The sequence below is a fragment of the Myodes glareolus genome, chromosome 7 (assembly GCF_982192425.1).
Source record: "Myodes glareolus chromosome 7, mMyoGla1.1, whole genome shotgun sequence".
NCBI classification, from domain to species: domain Eukaryota; kingdom Metazoa; phylum Chordata; class Mammalia; order Rodentia; family Cricetidae; genus Myodes; species Myodes glareolus.
Genome location: NC_142032.1, coordinates 4,706,774 through 4,720,840, shown reverse-complemented (window position 1 = coordinate 4,720,840; position 14,067 = coordinate 4,706,774). Strand labels below are relative to the sequence as shown.

General features: G+C 48.9%; 1 protein-coding gene across 3 annotated transcripts in view; it reads right to left on the bottom strand.

The window, feature by feature from the left end:
- Afap1l2 (actin filament associated protein 1 like 2) overlaps positions 1–14,067 on the bottom strand; it is a 105,334-nt gene that overhangs the window by 30,569 nt on the left and 60,698 nt on the right. For all 3 annotated transcript variants that reach the window (XM_087907740.1, XM_087907741.1, XM_087907742.1), the window contains 3 exons: positions 10,732–10,860; positions 4,064–4,138; positions 2,802–2,896 (listed from right to left, as the gene is read on the bottom strand). In XM_087907740.1, the coding sequence (XP_087763866.1) occupies positions 2,802–2,896; positions 4,064–4,138; positions 10,732–10,860 (299 nt within the window). The remainder of the gene's footprint in view (positions 1–2,801; positions 2,897–4,063; positions 4,139–10,731; positions 10,861–14,067) is intronic.

Below are 14,067 nucleotides of genomic sequence, written 5' to 3'. Positions count from 1 at the left end.
GAGAGCTGGAAGGAACACAGCCCTCACTGACATACAGAGTCAGCAAGAAGCCTATGCTCAGATCCCATCTCTCTGCCTCCCTGACGTCAGCCTGGACTGGGACTCTCAACGCTCTGAGATGGTGACAGAGTCTCCTGTCCCTTGAAGGGCAGCAGGGGAACAGATTTGCATGGAGTGGGGTGGAAGTTCAGAAAGAGGCTACCAACAGCAACACAGGGACACCAGAGATGAAGATTTGTCTTTCCAGCAATCACCCTGCCCTACACAGAGTCCCACCAGCTGCCACTTGGGTCGGGGGCCGTCTAGCTTGGGACATTAACCCAGGGAACTTGTCAATCACCTCTTTGCCTCATGTGATGGAGTTGAGTTCCCAATTTGAGGGACTCTGCTGTCCTTAGAAAGCTTTGAACTGGAGGCTGGGTTGGAACCATTCTGGGCCTGAGACCCTTCCCGGGTCTTACAGATCCGGTGATGTCCCACTTGCGTGGAGCTCCGTGGCTGTGGAGCACTGATCAGGGCCCTGCTTCCTAAAGACAACCTACTAGACACGGTCTTGGATCGTTTCTAGGAAGCCTCCCTCTGGGGAGAAGAATCTGGGATCAGATCCTGACACCGTCCCTTCTAACTGAGACAAAGAGCTCCCTCTGCTTTGTCCTGGCTGGATTTTTAAAGTCAACTTGACACAAGCTAGAGTTACCTAAAAAGAGGGAACTGCAATTGAGAAAATGTATTTATAAGACAGGCCTGTCGTGCATATAGGGCATTTTCTTGGTTAGTGATTGAGGTGGGAGGCCCAGGCCATTGTGGGCAGTGCCAGCCCTGGGAAGACAATCCTGGATGATGTAGGAGAGCACACTGAACAAATTGGGGAGAAGGCCAGCAAGAAACACTGTCCGTGGCTTCTGCTTCCGTCCCTGCCTCTAGGTACCTGCTTCCACAGTGATGAAGCTGGAACTGTGGGCTGAAATAAGCCCTGTCCTCCTCAACTCACTTTTGGCCACAATGTCTGTCATAGCAATAGAAACCTAGCCTACCCTAACGTGTAAACACGGTGACTCACCACACCGAATGCTACCTTAGTGTGGCCCCTCCAGTGCTGTGAGCCTTACAGACTCAGCCCAGTGAACCGGTCCATCTGGTCAGACAGATGTCCCCATCACTGTCGCTTAAACACTGAAGAACAAAGGGCTGGAGACTTGAAATGACTTGCTCGTGGTCAAAGAGCTAGTGCTGGCCAAAGTGGGATCTGAACACAGGACTGTATGATCTGTGATTTTACACATCACTCATCCATCCAAATATCTACCCACTTACCCACCACCCATCCAGCTATCCATCCACCCATCCACATAACTATCTACTCATCCATCTACCCATCCATTTATCCACCCTCTTACATCCCTATCCTTATCTGCCCACCCATCTACCCAATCACCATCAATCTACCCACCCATCCACCCACCCATCAACCAATCACCATCAACCTACTTACCTATCCATCCACCCATCTACCCAATCACCATCAATCTACCTACCCATCCACCCACCCATCCAACCAATCACCATCAACCTACTTACCTATCCATCCACCCATCTACCCAATCACCATCAATTTACCCACTCATCCACCCACCCATCCAACCAATCACCATCAACCTACTTACCTGTCCATCCACTCATCTACCCAATCACCATCAATCTACCTACCTGTCCACCCACCATCTAACCAATTACTATCAACCTGCCTATCTATCTACCCAATCACCATCAACCTACCTACCTATCTACCCAATCACCATCAACCTACCTACCTATCCTATCTATCCATCCATCTAATCACCAACTTACCTACCTATCCACCCATCCATCTATCCACCCACCCCAATGTGCAACTATTTCTATATGGCCTACTTGGTATAGATACTATATGAGGTGGTAGATAAAAGGTACCATCCTTGTCCTGTGGAGCTTATATCTCATGGGGGGAGATAAATAAAAAGACAACAATGTCAGGAATGGCAGGGGCCATGGTTGGACACAGTGTAACAGAGGCAGAGCAGGAATACAGCGGCTTCTTTGTCCAGACTGGGAAAGTCTAAGAGCTTCTGAGAGAAGAGGAGGGGTCAGTCACAGACAAGCCAGTAGCCCGAGAGTACAAAGTCTTGAGGCAGAACCAACCTTGGGGCAGCAGGACAGTAAATGAAGGGCCAGCATGAGGAGGCTGCACACACTGCTGTTGGGCAGGAGGTGGAACCTGGGGACCATGGTGGGAACAGGATGTCCCTTTCCGAGCTTTACAAGACCGACCGGTGGGTCAAGTATATGGTGCAACGTGGCACAAATTCTTTTTCTCTTCTGTATATTGGAGACAAAGTCTTACTTAAAGGCCATGATGACCTGGAACTCCCTTGTAGCCCAGGTTAGCCTAGAACTCATGAAGAACCTCCTGCCTGAGACTCCTGTGTGCTGGAATTATAGGCATGAGCCACCATGCTTGGCGAAGAATTATCTTTTTAGAAGGCCACAGACTCATGGACTGGTGACCAGAACAGTTTATGGCCCTGCAGTGTTAGGTACAAGGTGACACCTGACAAAACCTTTGACAAAGCCTCCCCAGGCACATTGCTCATAGCACCTGGAATGTCCTGGCCAGGCTTCCTGTGTTCTGGCTTCCCTGAGCTGTCTCCTGCACACAGAATGTGTCCGAGCCTTGGAGGACTCATAGACACCCATGGGGACAAATGCAGCCTCTGAGAGCTCGAGCCGGGGAGGTGGATCAGGTGTCCTGCTTCGACACTCACCATCTTGGGTGGAGGAAGATCTGGAAGGCTCTTCTGCGGGGCTGAGGAGTGCCGGCTGGGCTCCCCATTGGTCAGTGGACCCTGCTCCTCGGGCACTGTGGGCAGCAAGAGGAGAAGGCGTCAGTGAGGGGCACAGGCTCTCATTACTCGGGATGTCTGCTCACTAGTCCTGGCCCTGTTCTGTGTATTCTATTTGAGCAGGTGTTAATTACCCCCGGCAGGCAATTCCTCCAAGAACAGGACACAGCAATGGCTGGCCCTACACAGATTCCTCAGAAGTAGCCAGCGTGGGGTTTCTGGAAGGCTTTGCACCTGCCCCCTACCTGCCCCATTTTCAAAAATTGCCCAGCCACAGAGCCTCGGTGGGCAGGGCAGCTGCTTGGCTGTCACTATATTGAGCCACACACAGCACCAACCTGGTGATTATGGCTCTTTCCTCCCACCATTTACCCAGAAGTTCAAGTGGCCATGGCACTGCATGAACTTCTCAGACCCTGACTTGTCTTGGGGGAGGAAGGGGAAAGGGCATGGACACCACACCAAAGAAGTTAGGCTACAAACTTCCGAGTCTCTCCAGTTCAACCAGCCCTGCACTGCAAGACAGTGCAGGCTGGCAGAGGGCTCCAAGGCAAACCTGTATCAGGATATGGCAGAGTCTCGGGGGAACCCCTTCTCAACTCTCTCTACGTCTTTCTGTTTGGGAATTATAGAAAACCTTCTTGTAACCTTGCTGCCGAATGTTCTATAACGCTCTGGCCAGACACACACCAGACGGTCTAAGAGAAAATGCTTTAGGCAGAGGAGTAAGGTGTCAGGGACTAGGCCACGAGTCCTTCCAGGAGAGAACCCGTGCTGCCCGAGAGTACGCTGTGAGCTTCATCTTTTAATATCACAGTTGCTGACACCACCATTTCTCCTCCTTCCCTCCCTCCCTCCCTCCGTCCCTCCCTCAAGCAGACTTTCACCCAAAGAGGCATGCCGGAACCGTGGGATCAGCGCCACACACGGCTGCTCTCCTAGAATGTCTGAATTATGACTTCCTCTTCCTGCGATGATGCTGGGAAAAGCCAAGAGATTTTAGGGGCAGATTCCTTGTCCAATAGGCAAGAAGGTGGTGGCCCCATTGAAACATCCAAAAATATATAAACCCAAAATACCATTCACCAAAATACGGATTCCAAAAATAGACCTCGGGGCTGTCTGTGAACTGGCTGGGAGGATGGGTGAAGCCAGGCAGCCCAGCAGCCCTCAGGGCCTTGTACCTTCAAGCGGAGATGCTGAGTTCTGCTCCCTGTTGACTGATACTTTGTTCATGTAAATATACTCCTCATCAGAACCTGCAGAGGGAAAAACAGGAGATGTGGTTTCATGTGACTTTGTTTCGCCTCCAGAAAGAGACCGTGCCCACCTAAGGTGTGTGTGCATGCTCAGGACCCAGGGAGAGCACTTGGCATGGGGTTGGCACGATGGCTCAGTGATCAAGAGCAGTTGCTGCACTTGCAGATAGATAACCAGGGCTCAGTCATCAGCACCCACACAGTGGCTCACAGCTTCCTGCATCTGCAGTTTCAGGGGCCGTAACACCCTCTGCTGGCCTCTATAGGCACCAGGTGCATATGTGACATACATATACACATAGGCAAACCACCCAGACATATGAAATAAAATGAAGTATTTAATCACGAAAAAGGAGAATTTGGGATTTCAAGCTGTATAAAGAGTTAGTCATAGAGACAGGTGGCAGACTTCTAGTGTAGAAATGACAAGATGCTGATGCTGGCTTTCTGCCCTAGGGTGGGGGACAGACGGGGGAAGGCCACAGAGAGCTTCAGGGCTAGAATATGTAAACAGAGATTGTGTTTTCATTTCCGGCCACCCAGACCTGAATAATCACACAGAAACTATATTAATTACAATACTGCTTGGCCAACAGCTCATATTCCTAGCTAGCTCTTATATCTTAAATTAACCCATTTCTGTTCATCTATGTATCGCCACAAGGCTGTGGCTTACTGGTAAAGTTTTGTCATCTTTCTTTGTGGATGGCTACATGGCGTCTACTTGACTCTGCCTTCTTTCCTCCTCTACCTCTGCTTGGAATTCCAGTCTCGCTGCATTCTGCCCTGCCATAGGCCAAAGCAGCTTCTTTACTTGGTGGTAGCATAGGCCACCTGCTTTCAGAGGTGGGGTGGTAAACACAGCTCCCAGAGCTGCAAGTAAACAGATCTCTGTCATGTTGGGAAGCCAAGCAGGGTGGAACCAACAGCCAAAGCAGCTGTCCTAGCCATGTCTGCTTATCCACAATAAACACATATTCAGATAAAAATAAACCTCTAGATGGGTCATAATGTGTTTAAAAATGTACAGAGGCTTAAGAAAAAAAAGAAACTGGATATAGGCAATTATAGAAAATAGCTTTTAAAAAAATAAAACAGCTTTTAAAGAGGCAGTAAAAGTAATATAAAAGAGTACAGACAGCCATAAATTAAATAAGTAAAGATAATAAGGTAAATATTTAAAAGTAATAGAGCAAAAAATAAGTCAGGTAAAGAGAATATACACAGAGAATATGGATTATGTATATTATTGTATTTTCTTTAAAATTTTTGACTGTTAAAAATTTAACTGCAGAGAGACATTGGATAAAAAGAAAAAACTTCTGGATTAAATCAGCCAGTGTATTTCAAGAATGTGTTGACTTCAGAATGGAAACCAGGAAATTAAGCAAGATTTAGTTTGAAGAGGAGAAACCTCTTGATAAAGAGAAATGATAACTCATTTACAGAGGGGAATCCCACATCAAGAATGGGTAAACAAAAGGCCATTCATACCTCAAAGGACTACAGTGCATTCCACAAACTGAAGATGTCTCTGGACCCTGGATGTTGTGATATATTTCCTATCTGCCTTTCTCACACTAGTATGAATCATCAGAATGAACTAAAATCAGAAGTGTCTAGCATTTAAGTAAACCATGCTAAGGGCCTGGACATTTAGTTCCCAAAGCCCAGGGTGGAGGTGGAGGGGGGGATCAACTTAGGCTGCTGGAGGAGCTCAGGGCAAGAAGGCTGGGCACAGGAGTGACGAGCACAGTACCTTGTTCTGTCCCACAGATTGAAACTTGTAGTATTATAACCCAGGCCCTCTTTTAAATTACTGATGAACAGGTCAGGCCATCATTCTGGTTGGTACCTGCTGATAGAGGGATGCCAGCGTCCTGCCACATGCCTGGTTCTTAGCCCCTATGCACCCATTCTCAGAGGCTGGTGAGGAGACCCTCCATGATTTCTCTTCTTTTGAACCCTCTTGATGGTCCTCTGTGGCTCTTAATTTGCATTTCCTAGTGACACACAGCTGGCAAATTCCTGTGGTTGGACGGTATTCCTGAGCCAAAAGACTCAGTGCAAACCTTTGCCAAAGGATCCAATTCAATGGCAGTCTCTTCCATGGCCATAGACTGCTGACTCCAGCCAAGGGCTTGCAAAAGAAGCTAGAGAGCCCAGAGGGTCAGGAGGAGGCCAGATGGGTTCTAGCTGTCAGTCACAGCGGCACCATGTCAGTGTCCAGTCATGCCAGGACTAGTAAGCGACATTGCCCCAGCCCAGATGTCTCCGCTGGTTTTATGGGGATGGGCAGAGATAAGAGACAGAGCTATGCCAAGCTACGTGGTGTGCGGCAGCTTCTGGAAAGAACCCCTAATCTCTGAGCCTCGGTGGTCTTTTCTGCTCACATGGAAAGCCATCAAGATGAAAGCCTGCCCATTGACCAAACAGAACTCAAAGTTAGGGAATATGGAAAAGTAAGATCAGTTTATAGCTGACAAAGATTAGAGGCAAGAAACTTAAAGTCTACAAATAAGGAAATGGTAAAGGACACCACAAGACCCCAAATTCAGAAGGCTTCGCCACCAGTCTGCAAAACCAAATGGATTGCCAGAGACTGTGAATTGACAGTCACATGAATTTGATTCTGGGAGGCAAGTTTACACCATCACGTCCTTTGTTCTAGCCTTTCCATAGTTAGAAATCTGCTTTATGAACGTACTCCAGACACAAACAGAATCTTACTTGAAATTGCTCATTGTAATATTGTCTGAAGCCTTTGGTTTGGTTTGAAAGCACTGTAACTGAAATGCCTGTCAATAGGGGGCCCGGGGACCCGCCATCTGTAGAGTGGCACTTCTCACAGAACTGGGGCAAGGGAGGGAGGAAGGGCTGATCCTCTTGGCTACAGTTGGATGGGCAGAGCATGTGCAATGTCCTTCTCAGAGGAGCAACCGCTGGAACATGCTTCTTGCTGACAAAGGCATGGCATGCATCAGACTGCCAAGTCCCTGCTAGAAGAACATTCAATCTGTGCCCTGTCATTAGTCAAAACCGAGAGGGGGGGGGCTATCAAATTAAAAAAACAAGAGCTCAGAAAACCCAGAGAGATGATCCCATTGAAAAGTATGAAAGCAATTACACAGGTGCACACACATGTGCTCGTATGGACACAGAACAGATATAGGCATGGTCACAGACACACACACACACACACACACACACACACACACTCCTACCCACACACATACCCTTTCATTCTCTACCTCACATGTGAGGACCACAATGAGCATAGTGTGTCCCCTCACAGAGAGTGAGCTGAGTCTGTGGAGTGGGGGCAAGAGGAAGACAGACGGTATGATGGGAGTGTTTCGGGATTCAGTCTTGGGTGGCACATTTAATCCAGGTGACGACTGGAGAGAGAATACAGAGGTAAGGTCTGCCTGCTCTGGCTCCAGCCTTCATAGCTGGAGCCCTCTGGGCAAGTGACTTGCCAAGCCCTGGTCACTTCACTGGTAAATGGCATTACACCAACTCCCTTACAATTCTGAGCTAAGGATTAAATGGCATAATCTGAGTCACTGCACACGTTACACGCTGTCCTAGAACACCATTGGTACCAATTGTGTTAATTCCCTGTAGTCTATGCAATGCAAAGAAGACCAGGAGGCATAGTTTGCAGATGTCTGTAATAGCAACTAATTCACGCATGTCAGCCCTGAGAATCTCAAGCGGGGGTCACAAGCCTCCACATGGTTGAACACAGTCATCTGTGGACTTGGGGATCTCTGGTGGTGTTCACATTGGGGCACCTGATCAGATCCCCATAGCTCCTCATCATCAATCTGTAGCAAGTCAAAGAGATAAAAACCACCCTCCAGGGAACTATAAGGTGAAAGGGTTTGGGAACGGAAGGTATGCCTGCACACTGGCACCAGATGACAGCCGGCTTCCTCACAGGGGCAGTCTTTATAAGGATGTTACAAACTTACAGATTTATGACAATGTTACAGTGTTGCATCTTTAAAGGTCTGGGAGCCTGCAGATTGAAGGGTTCCATCAATGAGTCCTCTGTGAGGTGACTCATCCCTCTCTAACCTTCCTCTTTGTAGTGTGGATTCCCCTCTGTTTCCCAGCAGCGCTGCTTTGATGTGCAGCCTGGCAGACGCGGATTCAAAGCTAAGAGCCTGGGAACTGTGCAGTGGCCTGGAGAGGGGAGGGCAGCACTTGATGACGGGGAGTGGGTATCCAGGATGCTTCCCCCAGAAGGAATTGGCTACAGGAATCTAGAAATGCACTTCAACTTCATTACTGCCCTACAGGGAAAAGACACTTTCTACTGGGACCAAGGGAAGGGAGCCCCAAAGAACAGCCCGAGATTCAGGCTAGATTCAGGGAACATTCTGGACTGCGATAGCTGGAGCAGGTGAATACTTCCCTCCCCTGCCAGGGACAGCGGCCACTCCTGCTGAGAGGCAGATGGATTTGATGCCCTCTATGGCTCTCACTGTCCCCACACAGGATCTAGTCACAAACACGGGGCATAAAAATCAGCTGGACTCCGCTGCCAGGATTTCACAACGCTTTTCTTCTAAAAGCAATTCTGAATTTACTACAAACGAAACCACCTGTCTTAAAGAATTACAAAGGAGCATTCACGGCAGCCTTCGAGTTTTACAGTTGAAAAACTGTGAACAGCCCACACAGACATAAACAAGTAAATACAGGTAGAATACTCCCGCGATGAAAGGAACCAATTCCAGACACAGCTCCAATGAGCCTCCAAAGGGAACTGTGGCTTAAATACTCCAGAGGTGAAAGGAACACCACAGGCACACCCACAGCTCCACTGAGACTCAAAGGGAGCCACAGAAGACACAGAATGATGACATTTACACACAATTCCAGAACAGACGTCTTGGAGGAGAGATGGGAAGGAGATTAGAGAAAACAGCAAGGTTGGATTTAAGAAAAACAACTGTATGTGCATATGGATGTGGGGGTCAGAGGTCAACTAGAAATGCTGGTCCTTAATCACTTTTTGGCTTTTGTTGCAAGTGTCTGTGCATTTGTGTGTGAGTCCTCTTCTATCTAAACATGCATGTACACAATGTGGCTATGTTTGCATGTGAGCGGGCTCACCTGTGCAGGTACATGTGGAAGCCAGAGGTTGATGCTGGGTATCTTTCTCACCTACTCTTCTTGGCCAGCACCCTATGGAGATGTGCCCATCTCCACCTCCACATGGGAGTACAGGTAACTGATTGGTGACTGGTGAATACATGTGAAGTGTCTGGCTTTGTGGGTGATGGGGACCAAACTCAGGTCTTCTGAAGTTTGTACTGCAAGAACTTTACTGACTAGCCATCTTCCCAGCCCAGAAGAGAGAATTTTCTGGATGACAGGGGTATCCTGTTTAGTTTTAGATAGGGGCTACTCTGGTGAATACAGTTATCAAAAGTTACTGAATTGCATACTTAAGGTCTGTGCACTTTATTATATGTGGATTGTACCACAAAAAAGGTAGGAAAATTATGAACTCGTGATTCTGCAATTTACAATCTTAAAGCTGTAGTTCCTTCTCCCCCTCAGGCTACACAACACTAGTGGAGGTATTTAGACTCCACAGCCTGAGTTCCCTGTGTGGGAACAGCACCAACCGCACGGGGTTTCGTGAAGAAATGAATTCATACAAGTGCAGCAGCCGTGGACAGCGCAAAAGCCCTAGGTATTCATAACAACCTCCTGTTACCCAAGGAAGCCCTGGGCATCCTTAACAACTTCCTGTCTCCTCTCTTTTAACCAGTAGGAAGAGAGGACTTTGGACATGCTCCACTTAAAATCCCACTCCCCAGCCATGTGGAGTGGGAAGAGGGTTCCCAGCCAAGTCAGGTTGCCATGGACCGCTGTCATGAGCTCAGCTGTGCCCATTTATACAGTAAACTTTATAGTCTCTGGGCTTTCAGAACTTTTATTTGGACAGAGAGCCTAAAACTGAGGTTCCAGGGTGATCCTAGTCCATGTGGCTAGAGTCCTCACGAGACAAGATTGGAAGACACACACACAGAGGTGTATGAGGACATGCCAGGGAGAATGTCCTCAGAAAGAGCCAGCTTTGCTGACTCCTGTGCAGCACACAACGCCTATCTGTGCTCTCTGCGCTACCATACAGTTCACGAGCTTTGGGCAAGGGGCTGGAGTCTGAAACACACAAACACATACACGTAGAGAGACAGAGACATGGACCTCTAGTCACTGGTAAGAAGCCCCTTATTCAGTAGCACCACGGAGGCTTATGTACCCAACAGTCAGGTGGGCCAACAGGTGAAAACCTTATCCTCTGATCAAGGCCAAGGCAACACATTCTCATGAAGCAGAGCTGGTAAACAACTTTGACACAGCTTTCAGTAACTCAAATCAAAGGAAAGTAAAGATCTCTAGCAGGGAAGATCAGCTGGAGGCCAGGACTCCAAATGATCCCAACGCTCCTGGCTCTCAGGATGTGACAAAATAAAGGTGTGCCACGAAAGGCCCCCGCGACACTGCGCTATGACAGCCTTATCAGGCAAGCGCTGTGCGGGTGCCCGAGGCCCCAGGTCCACACTTACTGCTGCTCTTGGTGTAAAGCCGCAGGAGCTCCGCCAGGCCGCTCTTCCTCACCAGGGCTGCGCTGCTCAGGTTCTCCTGGTCTAGAACCTTGAGGAAGTCATCCAGCTCTGTCAGCAGCTGCTCCAGGGCTAGAGACAAACACAGGAGAAAGTGGTCAGGGACGGCCACACCACAGACTCAACAACAACCAACGAGGACCTGTGGTCCCAGCCGGAGGGCCCCTGTAAGGCTTGAGAAGGGCATTCTCAGCTCCAGAGTCTTCATGGGAGAAAAGCAGGCCCTTGAATTTGAGACAGACAACCCCAAAGGAGTCGCAGGCCTACCACTTGCCGGTGAAGTGGTGGTGGCCTGGCTGGGTATCTCTATCACCGACGCCCGCCTTCACCGTTAACAAGGAGAGAAAACACCCTCCGAAGGCCTTGCTGGCTGCTGAGCTATGGCCCAGCAGTGCTTAGGATTCTCATCTTTCTCTCCAAGAGACAATGGTCTTGGCTTGCAACTTCACCTTCTCAAGTCATTTAGATAAACGCTTTTCTTTCTAAAAGTTCTTCCATCAAACCAAATACTATTGTTCTGCTAAAGGCGCTCAGTAATGGCATGACCCCTAACGGTCTTCCACGATGCCCGTAGACCAGCGCCCCGTCCAGTCTTCACCAGAGAAGCTTCCTCGCGCAGACGAGAGGTGATACAGAGACCCACAGCTGGACAGTGTGCAGAGAGTGAGAGACTTTGAAATAAGTAGTATGAAATGGGACGCCTTCTCCAAACCCCTCCCTTGGGGCTCAGGGAGCGATGCAGAAGAGGGGGCAGAAAGACTGGAAGAACCAGGGGGGATGGATGACTCCAACGAGACAGTGTCTTCCAGACACACAGGACTCATACACATATGAACTCATAGAGTCCGTGGCAGCATGCACAGGGCCTGTACAGGGCCAAGGCTGACGGTCCCTGTGCTGAGGGGGAGGTAAGCATGAGCTCCCCCCATCCCTAACCAGGAAGCTAGCTCTAGCTGACAACAGCTTGCAAAGGAAAAATCGGTTTTCTGCAATGGAGTCTCACAGGGTATATTAACCACACTCAGAGGCGGGCTCCATGCTCAGCAGTAGACGGCCAACTCAAAACAAGCTCAGTGGTGTTTCTGTTGATGCTTTGCTTTTGTTTTGTCTCACATTGCTGTGTTTAGGCATTGCTTCAGCTGACTGCTTGTATAGCATGATTTCCGACTTTGATTTTGTGTTTTCATGGGTTTTGTTTGTGTGTGCGCCTAGTGTGTGTATATGAGTGTGTCTGTGTGTGTGAGTGTGTGTGTGTGGGTTCTTGTGCTTTTTATTTGTTTTTGTTTTTAATTCTGGATTAGCTTTTGTCTGTATGTTTGCTAAGGAGAGAAAGAAGGAAGACATAGCGTTGGATGTGTGGGGAGGTAGGAGGACCCAGGAGGAGATGAAGGGAAACTATGATCTGAATTATAATGTGTGAAAAAGATTTTTCAGTTAAAAAAAGAAGAAAAGAAGTCCTTCCCTCTCTGAAAAGTCACAGCTGTAAAGCCAATCTTAGTTTGGAACACACAGCTCTCTAAACCACTACAAACCTGCGCATGCATGGCTACGACAGAGAGCTCTTCCTGGTTTGCCTCTCCCCAGAGTCTTACAGGGACACCTACCACAGTTGTTGCCAGACTCTTTGGCCACCATCTTGGGGGTTCACACATTATAGTCGGTGCCTCTTCTGTCTAAATGCTGTCCCTTGCCAGGCCTTGCTCTCCACAGCATCCCTCCCAGGCACCCTGGCTAGCCTCTAAAACAGCCAGGCTCCTTGGGAAGAACCTCACGCCACCAACTCAGCCTCCACAAAAGATCTCTCCACTGCTCTGCACAGTAACAGGGACTTCACGGATGGGACTGGAGGACGGAGATACTCCCGGGCGCTCCAGGTGAGTCCCAGCCAGCACACACGCACTGAAAAGAGGAAAGAGTGAGAGCCGAGGAGAGAAGACGGGAGGTCGGGGCAGGAGCCAGGACGGAATGAAGATGCCACAATACCATCAGCCAAGGAATGCAAGAGAGCCCTGTGAGATGGGAAGGGGGAGGGGATGGATCATCTCTGGGAGGATCAAGGTTCAGTGGATGTTTTGTTACTCTAGGACTATAAGTTAATGAATTTGTGTCGCCATGAGTCCCTGACGTTGGTAATTTGTCATAGTGGCCATCAGAAGCTTACAGTACCCTCTTATCACGCTGTCTGGGTCATACTGTAGCTGCCTGTGGCCCCGTGTATGTACACCCTCCAACAAAGGGCTCCGCATTTAGCTTGCATCTCCGCAATGCCCACAAAATGTCCAGTACTGATTAAGTGAGAGAATGAAGTAAAAACAAATTCACCCACTTACACACAGCATGTCAAGGCCAGAGTGTAAGAAAATGAATTCCTGGCCCTGAAAACCCAGTACCTGGCCTATCCCACCTCACTGAAGCACCGGAACAGACAGGCTTCTCCAAAGGATCTGTTCTGCCTTTCTAGCTTGTTTTTCCATATGTGCATACACAAATACATACACGCAGACATACCCACCTGGCACCCAGGCCTCACATGTGCGGGGCCAGCACTGTACTGAGCTATACCCTCTATGCCTTTTCTAATTTATAATTTTCCCAACTGGTCTGACTGAAGCCAACTTACAAGTTCAACTGAGTGGGCTGTTCTAAAACCTGGGCCCTGGCAGCTTACCCACCACTGGGAATCCTTGCTGGTGCTGGCTTTCCTTGTGTCCAGACTCAGTTTCCTGCCTTCGTGGACCAGTTTATCACCGTCAACATCACCACCATCACCACCACCACCACCACCACCATCACCATCACCACCATTATCAATATTTCAGTACAAGGACTGAACCCAGAGCTTCACACATGCCAGGCCATCATTCTACCAACTGAATTCTCTCCCTGCCTCTTTTGACTTTTTGAGACAGGGTCTCACTAAATTGCCCTGGTTGACCCTGAACCCACTGCACAGTCCAGGCTGTCTCAGACTTGAAATCCTCCTAACTTAGCTTCTGGAGTAGGAGCTGGGCTTTCACAGACTGGGATCAACCAGGGCTGGCTTGAGCCATACTTTAATACCATGTGGAGCCAGTGAATTGTTGCTGGAAGTCTGTGCCTCTACCCCTGCCCCCGCTTCCCCTGCCTTCCTGGCATGGCTTATCAGACCCACAGCCACATCAAGCAGGTTCAAAGTAACCAGTGAGCGTGAAAGGCAGAGTGTGCTGGGCACACCAGAAGACAGAGCAGAGAACAAGGGAGCTTCCGGGTAGTCAAACATCTACCCAAGTGGGACACAAG